The sequence below is a fragment of the Protomyctophum bolini genome, assembly GCF_963924005.1.
Source record: "Protomyctophum bolini genome assembly, chromosome: 10".
NCBI lineage: Eukaryota > Metazoa > Chordata > Actinopteri > Myctophiformes > Myctophidae > Protomyctophum > Protomyctophum bolini.
Genome location: NC_137871.1, coordinates 17,073,229 through 17,090,759, shown reverse-complemented (window position 1 = coordinate 17,090,759; position 17,531 = coordinate 17,073,229). Strand labels below are relative to the sequence as shown.

The 17,531-nt window shown below is 42.3% G+C and overlaps 2 protein-coding genes and 1 pseudogene across 3 annotated transcripts; all 3 read left to right on the top strand.

The window, feature by feature from the left end:
* The first annotated feature begins 1,520 nt into the window (after positions 1-1,520).
* On the top strand, positions 1,521-5,145 carry LOC308322172 (protocadherin gamma-C5-like; annotated as a pseudogene). The gene is made up of 2 exons: positions 1,521-4,006; positions 5,120-5,145. The product of its transcript is annotated as a protocadherin gamma-C5-like (transcript).
* Positions 5,146-5,400: 255 nt separating this feature from the next.
* On the top strand, positions 5,401-7,905 carry LOC308322171 (protocadherin gamma-C5-like; the record flags this gene model as incomplete). Its single annotated transcript, XM_080773364.1, has 1 exon — positions 5,401-7,905. The coding sequence occupies one exon, from the start codon at positions 5,401-5,403 to the stop codon at positions 7,903-7,905; it is 2,505 nt and encodes an 834-aa protein (XP_080629490.1).
* Positions 7,906-9,524: 1,619 nt separating this feature from the next.
* On the top strand, positions 9,525-16,229 carry LOC308322092 (protocadherin gamma-C5-like; the record flags this gene model as incomplete). The annotated part of the gene is made up of 2 exons (XM_080773290.1): positions 9,525-9,571; positions 13,814-16,229. 2 exons carry the CDS (start codon positions 9,525-9,527, stop codon positions 16,227-16,229), a joined length of 2,463 nt encoding a protein of 820 aa, XP_080629416.1.
* Between the last annotated feature and the right edge of the window lie 1,302 nt (positions 16,230-17,531).

The window sequence follows — 17,531 nt, the reverse complement described above, 5'->3', positions numbered from 1 at the left end:
TGTTTGCATGGGAGCCCGAGTAGCAGAGCCTCCCTCGCTGCAGCAGCACTAGTTGTCCGCCTGTGTGGCGCTGTCCACCCGCCTGGTGCTGAAACCAGCTCCAGTAGCCTACTCTGTGGAACAGCCCTCTCCCCCTCCCTCTACCATTTTCTCACATGGCTTCTCTATATCTCCCTCTGTCGTTCTAGACTATTCAGAGCACTTGCATTACAAAAAGAAAAAATATCTATCTCTACAAAATATATTTGCTTATTTTGTTATCGTCATTTATATCAGTATTATTGTTTTCGTCTATTTATTGTTTCACTTAAATGTTATTAGACATTTAATTTGGAATGGTCGAAGGACAAATCACAGCTAGTGCTGTCTGTTGGCAGGCAGACCTAGGAGTAGGCATGTATGCTCTACATTTTAGATTGCTTTGATTGGTAGATACCGACGTACGTCAATGCATGGAATGGAACACTAAATAAATGAGTTCACGGAATTTGTGCGTGCGTGTGCGAGAGAGAGAGAGAGAGAGAGAGAGAGAGAGAGAGAGAGAGAGAGAGAGAGAGAGAGAGAGAGAGAGAGAGAGAGAGAGAGAGAGAGAGAGAGAGAGAGAGAGAGAGAGAGAGAGAGAGAGAGAGAGAGAGAGAGAGAGAGAGAGAGAGAGAGAGAGAGAGAGAGAGAGAGAGAGAGAGAGAGAGAGAGAGAGAGAGAGAGAGAGAGAGAGAGAGAGAGAGAGAGAGAGAGAGAAAAAACCCCATACGCTCCGCTCCCCCTCCCTTTTCATTTGCTCTACAGACCTCCATACGGGTATTTTATGTCGACTACTGGCATAATTATTTTCTGAGCCTCACGGAGTGCTCTGGTTACGTGTGTGGGTGCACTATCTTTCTCTGACCACAGGAAGGCAACGAAGAGCCTTGTCAGCCACAGAGACATCACAGGGTGGCAGAGAGTGCACAGACAAGAACATATAGGCTATATGCAATGCATACATCCATTCACAATGCACTCTGTTTGATTCTACAATTATGCATGATCCATTCATGGTCTTGCTATGTGCTGTCATGCATACATTTTTCAGGTTTTAATAATCCTGAAAAAATATATAACAATATAACAACAACAATTTGTTTTTAAATCTCCTCATTGACATTATTAGCAATGATGCTCAAACGATAAGCAGTGGTCTTTGAACGTTTTATGTGATGTCTTGTTCTCATCAGTATATAGAATGGTGCATCATAATTGATATACGTCACTGGGCTCTGGAAGCTTGTTGAGCCACGATTGGTGAAAATCACTAGGCTCTGTGCACCAATAGGATGCACAACTGTACAGAGAGATCTACTCCCTCCCTCCGTGCAGTTTCAGTACCGAAACCCATACAATCCTCATAGAAGAGAGAGGGATGCTTATACGGATACAAAGCATGTCCATCACTGTAAAATATGAGGAGACATCGACATTGGATCATAATATTTTTATTTGTTATCACCTAACCCTTTAAAGGTTACTTTTGGGTGATGGAAATGGCTTTTGATGCTGGAATAATGTGGAATAGACTGCCTGCATGGCAGGTGCTTTTGTGGTGGCATCATTTCTTTCTCCTGTGGAGTACAATAGACGCACAGACTCGCTACACAATACCGGAGGAACTGAAACAGGGCTCTGTTGTAGGGCATTTATCCAAAGATCTTGGTTTGGTTGTCTCTGAACTCTACCGAAGAAAATTGCGCATAACCTCGGAGTCTGGTAAGCAATATTTCAGTGTGGGACCTGGGGAAGGGAGAACTGGTGGTGAGTGGACAGGATAGACAGGGAGGAAATGTGTGGACAGAGAGTGCCGTGTTTGCTGCCTTTGGAGGTCGTTATAGAAAACCACTGCAGCTGCATCGAGTCGAGGTTGAAATACAAGACATCAATGACAATTCCCCGAGATTCACAACAAAAGAAAGTGTTTTGAAGATAGCAGAATCTATAAATCCAGGCGCACGATTTCCCCTGGAAAGCGCACTTGATCCAGATGTTGTTTCCAATACAATACGAACTTATACCATCAGTAAAAATGAGCATTTCAAATTAAACGTTAAAAATCACAAAGACGGAACAAAAATCCCTGAATTAGTCTTAGAAAAATCTCTTGATCGAGAGAGACAATCTGTGCACACGCTTATTTTGACCGCAATTGATGGTGGTGATCCCGTGCGTTCAGGTACATCTGAAATAACCGTTACAGTGCTTGACAACAATGATAATTCACCCCAGTTTGTGAGACAAGTATATGAGGCTAATGTTAGTGAAAGTGTGTCGCCAGGGACGGAAATATTACACGTGAAAGCAACTGATCCAGATGAAGGTTTGAATGGAGACATTGAATACTTTTTTGGGGATCGAACAACTGATTTAATTATATCACTGTTTGATATAGAGCCTTCCTCTGGGGCTATTGTTGTGAAGGGGCCTTTAGACTACGAAAATAATTCTTTACATAGATTTGACGTCGTTGCAAAAGACAAAGGGAATCCTCAGATGGATGGACATTGCAGCGTCGAAATAAAAATAATTGACATAAACGACAATACACCTGAAATAATTGTTATGTCACTGACAACACCCGTTGCAGAGGATTCTGCCATCGGAACAGTTATAGCGTTGTTAAGTGCCAAAGACCCAGATTCTGGTGATAATGGTAAAATAAAGCTGAGCATATCTTCAAAGTCTCCATTCAAGCTAAACCCGTCTGTCTCCAAGCATTACGCACTAGTAACGAATGGACCACTTGATCGTGAAATAAATGCCCAATATAGCATACAGATAATTGCCGCTGACTCAGGAAAACCCTCATTGTCTAGTAAAAAAATAATCACTGTTGACGTGCTAGATGTTAATGACAACCCACCGTTTTTCTCCCAGCCTCAGTATGTGGTTTATGTAAAGGAGAATTATGCGCCTGGAAAAATAGTGTGCTCAGTGTCAGCCACCGATTCTGACATGGGGGCAAATGCCAAGATTTCCTACTCTATTTTAGACTCCAAAGTGCAGGACGTGTCTGTGTCCTCATATGTCTACATCAACGCTGAGAATGGCAGCATCTACAGCATGCACTCGTTTGACTATGAGAAACTGAAGGTGTTTCAGATTCGGGTGCAGGCAAAGGACCAGGGCTCTCCGTCTCTTAGCAGCAACGCTACTGTACATGTTTTTATTTTGGACCAGAACGACAATGCCCCCACTGTTATTTACCCCTCCTCCGCTGTTCTGGGATCGCTCTCTCATCAGAGGATGCCTCGCTCTGCTAAAGCAGGCCACCTGGTTACTAAGGTGACGGCCGTGGACGCTGACTCGGGCCATAACGCCTGGATCTCCTATAAGCTGAAGGAGGCCACGGACGCTTCTCTGTTCAGTGTTAGTCTTTACACAGGAGAGGTGAGGACTAAACGTGCTGTATACGAGCAGGATGACTCCTCTCAGACGCTGATTATAGAGATCAACGACGACGGTGAACCAGTCCAGTCCTCCACTGTCACGGTTTCTATACTAATAGAGGATGGACTACATGAGCCCATTTTGGATTTGCGGAAGAAATCCGAGCCCAATAAGAAAAGTGGGAGAATAACACTTTATTTGATTCTCTCTCTGGCCGCAGTGTCCGTGCTGTCTCTTGTGACTTTTCTAATCTTAGCAGTTAAGTGCATAAGGAGCAGTAGAGGCAACGCTAGTTGTTGCCTGAGACGGAGTGACTTTGATGATTACAAGAACCCCAACAGAAACCTGCAGATCCAGCTCAACTCAGACGGACCTATTAAGTACGTGGAGGTCCTGGGAGGAGACATGATGTCTCAGAGTCAGTCGTTCAGGTCGTGTCTCTCTCCCATGTCAGAGTACAGTGATTTCACATTCGTTAAACCCAGCAGCACCACTGACTTTAAGGAGATGATGAACGTCCTAGATGCGTCTTTACCTGACAGCACGTGGACGTTTGAGAGCCAGCAGGTGAGCAGAGATCAAGTGCATTGTATTTTATTTTATTTTTTCTTACCAATTGTCGCCTTGTGCCTTATTTGATTGACCTGATTGAGCTCTGCCGTTGTAACGTTTGTTGCTGTTTCAGCACCATGGACAGCGCCATGTTTCCTGTTAAGTAGCACATAAGCCCTTTTCACCTGTGCGTTTTTGTCACTCTTACTCTTATTCCGTCAAATCACAATTTAATATATCTTTCCTTCATTGAGATATAACAGCCTCACCTTCCAGGTGTGTGTGTGTGTGTGTGTGTGTGTGTGTGTGTGTGTGTGTGTGTGTGTGTGTGTGTGTGTGTGTGGTGTGTGTGTGTGTGTGTGTGTGTGTGTGTGTGTGTGTGTGTGTGTGCATGTGCATGTGCGTTTGTTATGCATATTTGAGATCAACAACGTTTGACTATACAAACAAATACATTGACTTACATTGTATATAGCATGATCTGGTTTTATTGGTGTCTCCTCCAGAGTTGTATTATGGTTTATTTTAAATTGACCGCAGCCATTGTCCACAACGTTTCAGCACCACCGAGGTGGACAGTTGCTCAAACACAACAGTAATGTTCCCTCTTTTTGTTGTATTAATATTTATTATTTTCGGTTACTGATTTGCAACAAGTCACTTTTATGACACTCACATTATCCCAGATAAATATATTGCGTTTTTGAGTGGTGCAACCACTCTACAACCAGCAATGTCCGTGTATGTACCTGTTTGTGTACCTGTTTGTGTACCTGAATGAGCACGAGTATGTGACTTATTAATAGCAGTAGGGGGCGCCAGAAACAGAGAGAGGGGTAGTGCTGTGTCTCTAATGAGAGAGAGAGAGAGAGAGAGAGAGAGAGAGAGGGGGGGGGGGAAATTGCACCACTCAGTTCATACGTGTGTGATTTTTAGATTACAATTAAAGTGTGCGTGACATGAATTGTATAAGTGTTGAATTAATACACCTCATCATTTGTAATGTAGCCTGACTATATAAGTAATATACATATTCCGAGAAAATGTATTGAAAAGCAGCATGGAGCCATGGAGAGAGGTAAAATAGGGGGGGAATGGCTTCTATAGGCTGTGACTTTAAGTGCACAATTCCGTTTCTCTTATTGGATAGTGAGGAAAGATGCTGTGCTCCAATAGCGTACAAAACTGTACAAAGAGATCTACTCCCCCTCCCCTCCATGCCGCTTCAGCACTGTATCCCCCCACAATGGTCAGAGCCGGAGGAGACAGCGATATGTAGTGCTTTGTACATTCTGTCATATAAGATCTGTGATTTAGTTATGCAGAAATACTTGCAGAATCCGTCTGTGGCATTGAGATTTCAGAAGATGGATTTTAACACATTTCTGTGCGTTGTGTCATTGGGAATTAACCTATTGTAACATATCAGGCATGACAAAGAGAATTGGATATCGAGACTGGAGATGGCACGCTCTTTGGTGGCATCATTTCTTTCTCATGTGGAGTACAATAGACGGACAGACACGCTATACCGTCCCGGAGGAATTAAAACAAGGGTCTGTTGTTGGGAATTTAGCCAAAGATCTGGGTTTGGGACTATCAGAGATTTTTGACCGTAAACTGCGTGTCGCCTCGGAGGCTGGTAAGCAGTATTTCAGTGTGAATGCGGGGAAGGGCGAGCTGGTGGTGAATGACAGAATAGACAGAGAGGCTTTATGCGGACAAAGCGCCAGCTGTGTTCTACCTCTGCAGGTTGTTATAGAGAACCCGTTGCAACTACACAGGATAGAAGTGGAAATAAAAGACATAAATGATAATTCTCCTAGTTTCCTTACAAATGACATTTCCCTAGAAATACCCGAATCCACCGTAGCGGGTGTGCGCTTTCCACTTGAGAGCGCAGAGGATCCCGATGTTGGGAATAATGGGTTGAAGACATACACTCTTAGTAAAGACGAGTGTTTCAGTTTGGAATTTAAAGAAGTTGAAGATGGAAAGAAAGTTCCAGAACTAATTCTAGAAAGACCTCTTGATCGGGAGAAGAGAGCTGTCCACACACTCCTTTTGACGGCCATAGATGGTGGAAGTCCAATCAAATCAGGAACATCACAGATAACAATAACAGTTGTTGATATTAATGATAATGTCCCGGTATTTGAAAAAAAGCTTTATAAGGTCAGCATTAAGGAAAGTACCTCAAAGGGTACGTCTATCCTTAAAATGAAAGCAACAGATATTGACGAGGGTCCAAATGGACAGATACTGTATTTTTTTGGCAAACGAACGCCTGATGTCGTGCTCTCCATATTTGAAATAAATTCATTGACGGGGGAGGTGCATTTAAAAGGCAATCTTGATTATGAGAAAGCTAATTCGTATCGGATTGATGTTCGGGCTAAAGACAAGGGAATTCCTGAAATGGAGGGCCATTGTACTGTTCAAATAGAAGTATTGGATGTTAACGATAATGCCCCGGAAATTGTTATCACCTCAAAACCCAGCTCAGTGCGCGAAGACGCGCCAACTGCCACAGTAGTAGCTTTAATCAGTGCACGGGACCTTGACTCGGGTGATAATGGTAAAGTGACGTTAAAGCTCCCCGAGGGCTCGCCTTTTAATCTGAAACCATCGTTTTCTAATAATTACGCATTGCTTACCAGTGGAGTTTTAGACAGAGAGAACTACTCTGAATATAATATTGAAATAACAGCCACAGATTCGGGCACTCCTCCTCTAACTAGTAAGAAATCTATACCTGTGAGCATCATTGATGTTAATGACAACCCTCCAGTATTCAATCAACCCTCATATAATGTTTACTTAAAGGAGAATGGCTTGGCAGGGTCGATACTATATACAGTGTCTGCATCCGATCTAGATTTGGGTGAAAATGCAAAGATTTCCTACTCTATTTTAGACTCCAAAGTGCAGGACGTGTCTGTGTCCTCATATGTGTATATAAACTCTGATAATGGCAGCATCTACAGCATGCACTCGTTTGACTATGAGAAACTGAAGGTGTTTCAGATTCGGGTTCAGGCAAAGGACCAGGGCTCTCCGTCTCTTAGCAGCAACACCACTGTAAATGTTTTTATCCTGGACCTGAACGACAATGCCCCCACTGTTATTTACCCCTCCTCCGCTGTTCTGGGATCGCTCTCTCATCAGAGGATGCCTCGCTCTGCTAAAGCAGGCCACCTGGTTACTAAGGTGACGGCCGTGGACGCTGACTCGGGCCATAACGCCTGGATCTCCTATAAGCTGAAGGAGGCCACGGACGCCTCTCTGTTCACTGTCAGTCTTTACACAGGAGAGGTGAGGACTAAACGCGCTGTATACGAGCAGGATGACTCCTCTCAGACGTTGATTATAGAGATCAACGACGACGGTGAACCAGTGCAGTCCTCCACTGTCACAGTGTCTATACTAGTAGAGGATGGACTACATGAGCCCATTTTGGATTTGCGGAAGAAATCCGAGCCCAATAAGAAAAGCGGGAGAATAACACTTTATTTGATTCTCTCTCTGGCAGCAGTGTCCGTGCTGTCGGTTGTGACTTTTCTCATTTTAGCTGTTAGGTGCATAAGGAGCAGTAGAGGCAACGGTAGTTGTTGCATGAGACGGAGTGACTTTGATGATTACAAGAACCCCAACAGAAACCTGCAGATCCAGCTAAACTCAGACGGACCTATTAAGTACGTGGAGGTCCTGGGAGGAGACATGATGTCTCAGAGTCAGTCGTTCAGGTCGTGTCTCTCTCCCATGTCAGAGTACAGTGATTTCACCTTCGTTAAACCCAGCAGCACCACTGACTTTAAGGAGATGATGAACGTTCTAGATGCGTCTTTACCTGACAGCACGTGGACTTTTGAAAGCCAACAGGTGAGCACTGCAGATTCAATGAAAAGTACTTGTGACGTTCCATATTGTGCCTGATTTGTAAATGACACACCGTTTGTCATAGGCCTGTCAAATAACGTGTCGATTTGGGATGATTAAAGGTTCACCCATATATATATATATATATATATATATAGTTTTTCTATCAATGGAGACTTGAATTAATGTATTTTTTTTATTTTTTTTGCATCCCTTTTGCGACAAAAATGCAAATCATTAATGACAAGCAGTGGTTCCCTATTAAGACACAGAGGCTTTGTGTCTCCATAGGGAACCACTGCTCATCTGCTGTCCACAAACGTGGTGCTGAACTTCCGCATGATAGGGCCTGCATGCTTGACGACGTTATCCACATCTTGAACAATAAAAAACCCATCTATCCACAATTACAAGCTCGACAATTTAATATATTATAGTATGCTAAAACAAAATAATGTTCCCAATCAAAATAAAGAAACCAAAAACGTGTACACCCCCGCCTCAACATGAACTTAAAAAACATGAATTCAAACAAACAGCTATAAAGTAAAATAACGTAACCAATCTCACAGTTTAATATCAAATATAATCTAACTAGCCAAACAAACAAACAATGCTCGGTCGTTTGAGAAAGGAGGAGGAGAGTCGCCCACACCATTAGCTGCACCGGTTTTTTTATATGGTTTGTTTTTCAACGATGTTTGTTTAAGAAAACGCCATAGACAATAAATCTAATGTTTGTTTGAGGACATAAACAAACATTAACACCCATTGCTTAAACAAACATTATGTTGTAATTGATGTTGTAAGATGACAAGAGCGCCCCTCACTTCACACGGGTGTGATTTTTTTAATTATAGGATAGCGTGCATAAACGTTTTTCCCGTTGAATATAACATTGTCAACAATTGTAGTCCTATAGCTTGCATGCCTTGCAGTGGCGAGACGCGAATCTGCCAGTGACAAAAAAAGGGAAAAAAGAAGAGAAAAACCTAAGGCTTATCATGCGGAAATGTAGCACCACTTACAGCTCCTGAAATGAGCAAATTAATGACGATTTTTTTTCGTATACTACTAAACATTATTAAAAAAAAATAGATGGCCGTTGGAGTACATTTTCGATCTTAATAAGACTTTTTCAATGGATGGATGGATAGACTATATGTTTAACCCTGAATGCATATACTCTCGTGACCCAGATCAAATTGATATATATATATATATATATATATATATATATATATATATATATATATATATATATATATATATATGGCAGTTTGATCTGGGTCACGAGGTACAGTATATGGATATGCATTCCTATGTCGAACAATGATTGTAGAGGCTTCCGTGACTTTAAGAGCTCTCTGTTTTTCCCTCGTATTGGTGTTTGGAGGGTGAATCTCTGCACCAATAGCACAGAGAACTGTACAAAGAGATCTACTCCCTCCCCCATGCATATCCAGCGCCACAATGCTCAAAGACGCAGGAGGGAGAGGATCACACGCGTACATACTATATAGAATATATAAATAAGTATATTGTTTTGCACCCAGCATGCACAAATATGTTGGTAATGGTTCTGTTGGAATATCTTCCAGGTGATGGATTTGGATATGATGCTCTGTTAGATCTACTATAGATGGATAATGATACAGCTGTGTAACGGTCCAGGGATGACAAAGACAATCGGATACCGAGACTGGAGATGGCAGGCTCTATGGTGGAATTATTTCTTTCTCGTGTGGAGTACAATAGAGGGACAGACTCGCTACACAATACCAGAGGAGCTAAAGCAGGGCTCCGTGGTAGGAAATCTAGTTAAAGATTTGGGTTTGGGACTATCAGAGATTTCTGACCGTAAGCTGCGTGTCGCCTCGGAGGCTGGTAAGCAGTATTTCAGTGTGGACGCGGGGAAGGGCGAGCTGGTGGTGAATGACAGAATAGACAGAGAGGCTTTATGTGGACAAAGCGCCAGCTGTATTCTACCTCTCCAAGTTGTCATCGAGGACCCGTTACAGCTTTATCGTGTTGAAGTTGAAATACAGGACATCAATGATAATTCACCTCGGTTCCCATCAAATGATGTCACGTTAGAAATAGCGGAATCTATAACAGCAGCAGGGGTACGTTTTCCTTTAGAAAGTGCATTAGACCCTGATGTTGGGAGTAACTCATTGAAGTCATATTATCTCAGTAAAGATGAATGTTTTAATATAAAGATTAAAGATGTTGCTGGTGGGCGGAAAGTTCCTGAGTTGGTCTTGGTGAAATCTTTGGACAGGGAGAAAAAGGCTGTCCACAAAATTGTATTAACAGCAATTGATGGAGGCAATCCGGTGAGATCTGGCACCACTCAACTCTCTATTAGAGTTCTTGATATCAATGATAATGTTCCCGTTTTTGAAACACCGGTATACAAAGTATCTGTGAGTGAAAATTCTGCAGATGGGGAGTTGATAGTACAAACTAAAGCGACAGATATTGATGATGGTCAAAATGGTGATATAGAATATTCTTTTGGATTGCATACACCAGAAAGTATTCGGTCTTTATTTCATATCGACCCTATATTGGGGAAAATATTTCTAAAAGGTAAATTAGATTTTGAAAAAAATTCTAATTATGAAATAGACATCACTGCAAAAGATAAAGGCATTCCTGGAATGGAAGGGCATTGTAGTGTACACGTAGAGGTTTTAGATGTTAATGATAATGCACCCGAAATTGTTCTCACCTCTCAGCCAAAGCCGGTGCGTGAGGATGCGCCGAGTGGCACTGTAGTAGCTTTGATCAGTGCAAGAGACCTTGACTCGGGTGATAATGGCAAAGTGATCTTACATCTGCCAAAGGAATCTCTATTTAGTATTAAACCATCATTTTCTAATAATTACGCACTGGTTACCAATGGTATTTTAGACCGAGAGAGTTTCTCACAATATAATATTGAAATATCAGCCACAGATTCAGGCTCTCCTCCCATGACGAGTAAGAAAAGTATACCTGTCAACATCATTGATGTTAATGACAATCATCCTATATTCACCCAGGCTTCATATAATGTGTATTTAAAAGAGAATGGAAAACCAGGCTCAATTCTCTACTCTGTGTCGGCAACTGATTTGGATTTAGGTGAAAATGCAAAGATTTCCTACTCTCTTTTAGACTCCAAAGTGCAGGACGTGTCTGTGTCCTCATATGTGTACATAAACTCTGACAATGGCAGCATCTACGGCATGCTTTCGTTTGACTATGAGAAACTGAAGGTGTTTCAGATTCGGGTGCAGGCAAAGGACCAGGGCTCTCCGTCTCTTAGCAGCAACGCTACTGTAAATGTTTTTATCCTGGACCAGAACGACAATGCCCCCACTGTAATTTACCCCTCCTCCGCTGTTCTGGGCTCCCTGTCTCATCAGAGGATGCCTCGCTCTGCTAAAGCAGGCCACCTGGTTACTAAGGTGACGGCCGTGGACGCTGACTCGGGCCATAACGCCTGGATCTCCTATAAGCTGAAGGTGGCCACGGACGCCTCTCTATTTACTGTCAGTCTTTACACAGGAGAGGTGAGGACTAAACGCGCTGTATACGAGCAGGATGACTCCTCTCAGACGCTGATTATAGAGATCAACGACGACGGTGAACCAGTCCAGTCCTCCACGGTCACGGTTTCTATACTAATAGAGGATGGACTCCATGAGCCTATTTTAGACCTACGGAAGAAAACCGAGCCCATTAATAAAAGTGGGAGAATAACAGTTTATTTGATTCTCTCTCTGGCCGCCGTGTCCGTGCTGTCTCTTGTTACTTTTCTTATTTTAGCTGTTAGGTGCATAAAGAGCAGTAGAGGCAACGGTAGTTGTTGCATGAGACGGAGTGACTTTGACGATTACAAGAACCCCAACAGAAACCTGCAGATCCAACTCAACTCAGATGGACCTATTAAGTACGTGGAGGTCCTGGGAGGAGACATGATGTCTCAGAGTCAGTCGTTCAGGTCGTGTCTCTCTCCCATGTCAGAGTACAGTGATTTCACTTTCGTTAAACCCAGCAGCACCACTGACTTTAAGGAGATGATGAACGTTCTAGATGCGTCTTTACCTGACAGCACGTGGACCTTTGAGAGCCAGCAGGTGAGCAGTTTATTAAAATAAATGGTTGTACGTTTTAGACGTGTGTCCTTGGGCCAAATGTGCCAGTGATATGAAAATACGTTGCTTGGTTTGGTGTCCTAATGAAATCCTGAAATAATCTTTAATCAGTCAGTGTACTTGATAGCGAAGTCTTTAATTAAAACATATAATTATTTAAAATAATGTTTTACATTGGGGAGCTTACAAAACATACGTAACAACACATTCAGTATAGTGAATTAAGTGTGGACCCTGACTTGTTGACCAATTAGTAGGCCTATGCATGCACGCTCTGTTTGACATTCGTTGTTGTGGGTGATGGCATTTGCAGCCAAGTTTCAGCACCACTGAGGTGGACAGTTACACTTAGCGGCACCTCCTCTTTCCCTTTCAGTTTCAGCCTACTTTCATGAAGTGTCATGTTAATTCTATCCAAACTTAAGAAACTGTTCCACGCTTATTACCACTTCTCGTTTATATGTTTCCAAGGAATAGGTTGTGTATAGTCTTCATTATAGTCATTCATTACAGTCTGCATTATAGTCATTATAGTCTTCATAGTCTTCACCGTTTCCCAAAGATTGGGTCGCTAGCCACGGGTGGGTCGCGGGAGGGTTCAATTGGGTCGCTAAAATATGTTTTTGCATATTAAAAATATATATAATAATAATAATATTTTTTTGTTTTGTTTTTTGGGCCACAACATTCATTGGTCAGCCTGTGTCAAGTGGCCAGTCCAGGCCTTGTTCTGGATAAGTATATTGTAATAGGAGTTTATTTTATGTGAAAGCACTGATTAGGAACATTATTTGCACCTGTGCTGATTACCAATATGCCCTGCAGGCTGCAGCTGTTAGAAGCCTTTGAAGTGTGCTGTCATGCAGTTCTTCTACATGTGAAGTCTACCATATCATACTATATCATCATACTACCATGTGAACATTCACTGCAGCTAAGTAAAGAAAATAAGCTGTATACTTGTGCCTTTGATAACAACATACAAGTGTATTAGGATGTTCTGTGCATACACAAGTAAATATAAAACAAGATTGAAGGCTCCATGCAATCTATTCAATCTGCATTGTGTTATTCATCACATTTCATTCATAAATGCCTTGTGTGTGTAATATTGGGAATTGGGTCACCTGATTTTCCATCTTAAAAATGGGTCCCCTATAGGTTTGGGAACCACTAATAATAAATACCGTCAAATGACACGTGTGTGTGTGTGTGTGTGTGTGTGTGTGTGTGTGTGTGTGTGTGTGTGTGTGTGTGTGTGTGTGTGTGTGTGTGTGTGTGTGTGTGTGTGTGTGTGTGTGTGTGTGTGTGTGTGTGTGTGTGTGTGTGTGTGTGTGTGTGTGTGCAGTTCATTCATATCTAGCCTATAGGTGTAATATGAACCCTCCTTATGAGAAAATATTATGAGAGCATATAATATTGGGCTATACTTTTCTCTGTGGTGTCCTATACGCTGCTGTGACGTTAAGAATGCAGCTCAGTTTCTCATTGGATGATGGGGATTGTTGCTGCACTCCAATAGTACATCACACTGTACAAAGAGATCTACTCCATCCCCCTAAGCTTCAGCGCCACTTCACATTTTCACAATGGTTAGAGCTGCTGAAGACATATGAGCTCTTATCAACATGTCATGATATAATATATTTTATTTAACGTAGGCTATGTTGGAATATTTGAAGAATCTTGCTGTGGGATTAACGTTTCGGGAAATGGATTTCAAACCATATTGCACATAGAAGGGAAATAGCACATTTGAATGGCCTTGGAATGACAAAGAGAATGGGATACCGAGACTGGACGTTGCACGCTCTTTGGTGGCATCATTTCTTTCTCTTGTGGAGTACAATAGATGGACAGACACGCTACACAATCCCAGAGGAGTTGAAACAAGGCTCCGTGGTCGGAAATGTAGCCAAAGATCTGGGTTTGGGATTGTCAGAGGTTTTTGACCATAAACTGAGCGTTGCCACTGTGGCTGGTAAGCAGTATTTCACTGTGGATGCGGGGAAGGGCGAGCTGGTGGTGAATGACAGAATAGACAGAGAGGCTTTATGCGGACAAAGCGTCAGCTGTGTGTTGCCTCTCCAGGTTGTTGTTGAGGATCCGTTGCAGCTACATCGTATAGAGGTGGAAATAAGAGACATAAATGATAATTCACCTAGTTTTCTTACAAAAGAACTATCTTTGGAAATTGCGGAATTAGCTGCGGTCGGCACACGCTTTCCTTTAGAGAGCGCAGAGGACCCAGATGTGGGAAGTAATTCACTTAGATCATACACTTTAAGCAAAAACGAATGCTTTGTCTTGAAAATGAAAGAAGTTGAAAATGGCAAAACGGTCCCTGAATTGGTATTAGAAAAACCCTTAGACCGAGAGAAAAAAGCTGTTTATCAACTACTATTAACGGCGTTAGACGGTGGAAACCCTGTCATGTCTGGGACCTCACAGATAACAATCGATGTTCTTGATATTAATGACAATTTCCCAGTTTTTGATAAGAATGTATATAAAGTGTCTTTAGAGGAGAACAGCGCAAAGGGTACATTTGTAATTCAAACTAAAGCAACGGATGCTGACGAGGGACCAAACGGTGATGTCGAGTTCTCTTTTGGCGCTCGCACACCAGATACAGTTTTATCAATATTTGACATTAATTCTTTAACGGGGGAGATTTATTTGAAAGGAGAACTGGATTATGAGAGTGCTACCTCTTATACAATAGAAGTAACGGCAAAAGACAGGGGCACTCCTGTAATGCAGGGTCATTGCCGTGTACAAATTGATGTTGCAGACGTTAACGATAATGCACCAGACATTGTCCTCGCATCTAAACCAAAACCAGTGCGCGAAAATGCGCCAGCTGGCACGGTAGTAGCTTTGATCAGTGTAACGGACCTTGATTCAGGTGATAACGGAAAAGTGACTTTACATATACCGAAGGGCTCTCCGTTTAGTCTGAAGCCATCATTTTCGAATAATTATGCACTTGTTACCAGCGGTGCTTTAGACCGAGAGCGTTTCTCAGACTATAACATTGAGATAACAGCCACTGATTCAGCCTCTCCTCCTCTAACGACTAAGAAAACTATACCTGTACGTATCACTGACGTGAATGACAACCCTCCTCTGTTCAGTCAGCCCTCATATAGCGTGTACTTAAAAGAGAATTGTGTACCAGGGTCCATTCTATACTCTGTGTCTGCCACTGATATAGATTTTGGGGAAAACGCAAAGATTTCCTACTCTGTGTTAGATTCAAAAGTGCAGGACGTGTCTGTGTCTTCATATGTCTACATAAACTCTGACAATGGCAGTATATACAGCATGCACTCGTTTGACTATGAGAAACTGAAGGTGTTTCAGATTCGGGTGCAGGCAAAGGACCAGGGCTCTCCATCTCTTAGCAGCAACACCACTGTAAATGTTTTTATCCTGGACCAGAACGACAATGCCCCCACTGTAATCTACCCCTCCTCCGCTGTTCTGGGCTCCCTGTCTCATCAGAGGATGCCTCGCTCTGCTAAAGCAGGCCACCTGGTTACTAAGGTGACTGCAGTGGACGCTGACTCGGGCCATAACGCCTGGATCTCCTATAAGCTGAAGGAGGCCACGGACGCCTCTCTGTTCACTGTCAGTCTGTACACAGGAGAGGTGAGGACTAAACGCGCTGTATACGAGCAGGACGACTCCTCTCAGACGTTGATTATAGAGATCAACGACGACGGTGAACCAGTCCAGTCCACTACAGTTACAGTGTCTATCCTATTAGAGGATGGACTACACGAGCCTATTTTGGATCTTCGACAGAAAGCTACCGAGTCCAATAAGAAAAGCGGGAGAATAACACTTTATTTGATTCTCTCTCTGGCCGCGGTGTCCGTGCTGTCTCTTGTTACTTTTCTAATTTTAGCTGTTAGGTGCATAAGGAACAGCATAGGCGACGGTAGTTGTTGCATGAGACGGAGTGACTTTGACGATTACAAGAATCCCAACAGAAACCTGCAGATCCAGCTCAACTCAGACGGACCTATTAAGTACGTGGAGGTCCTTGGAGGAGACATGATGTCTCAGAGTCAGTCGTTCAGGTCGTGTCTCTCTCCCATGTCAGAGTACAGTGATTTCACATTCGTTAAACCCAGCAGCACCACTGACTTTAAGGAGATGATGAACGTTCTAGATGCGTCGTTACCCGACAGCACGTGGACCTTTGAAAGCCAGCAGGTGAGCTGAGAATAATGACAATGAGTTATTATTATTCTTATAAGAAACACTCTAAACTCTAAACCTAGACCAGTCTGCACACTTTACTTGAGCATGCAAATTAATAATTCATATAGGCCTACATTCATATTATCATATTAATTATTGTCATATTAATTCATATCTCATTTTCATGATCTGATCATTACATTCTGCTCCTCACCATCAATTAATGTTAAACTCGCTGTAACTTAAGCAAGTGTATTTATAGTTAATGACGTTATTTCACAGCTCCACTATACTGCCCTCTGCCCTACAAAGCCAAAGTGCAATAATTATGGGGGAAACAATGGCCAATAATGGGTTTGAAAGTGTTTCAACTGGTCAGCCAAATGAGATTACAAATATGTGATATTATACTAATTGTAAATGTGCTTTTGACGTTTGGGATACACAAAAAAGTCGGTGTGTCCAAAACGTAGTTACTGCATTTTGGTAGCGCAGTTACTTTCTTTTTATAGCTACCATGTGTGAAAAGAGAAAGAAATTCCATGTCCTTGTCATTTCAATTTCGCCTATAATCTCATACATATCATTATTATTTCGTCTTCAAGGAATATATTATACATAAACAGGTTCATGGTTCACATGAGTTCGTCTTATACTGTTAAGAACGTTATTTCTAGCTTATTTTTTAGGGGCGCTAGCCCAAATGCACAGTTTTGTGTTTGTGTCCGTATAGCACGGAATGTGATGATTTGATTGGCTGAGCACGCAATAGAGGGTGATTTCCAATACTTCGGCACTTTAAGCCTACTGTCATCTACGACAAAGTAGCTAGCTACCTTGTCATAATTTGATGATGTTATACTTCATTCGTATTGCTGAGTGTTTTCAGCACCACTGTTCTGGACAGCGACTCAAAATGACTCAAACGGCAACCCTGATGGTGTTTAAACTTTTAAGCCAATTCTCACTCTCAAGCCGTAGGCTATAGCCTATAAAGCGCTCAAATATGGTATAATTAAAGATGGCCTGTTTATTAGTTTGTAGTATTATGCAAACGTGTGTTGTTGTTTTAATTGATGAAAATGTCCATTCTCTGAACAGGCTATACGTCCTTTTATTTTCATTATGGTACAGTACAATGTCTTCAATGCAGGCTATACTAGCACTGCTTTATTACTCCTGTAACAAAGCAGCACTGCCTGGTGGATTTTTATTGGGCGTAAGAGGTGGATCCTGTGAGCCAATACGATACAGCACTGTACAAAGAGATCTACTCCCTTCCCCCCGTGTAGCCTCAGCACCACAACCCTCACAATGCTCTGA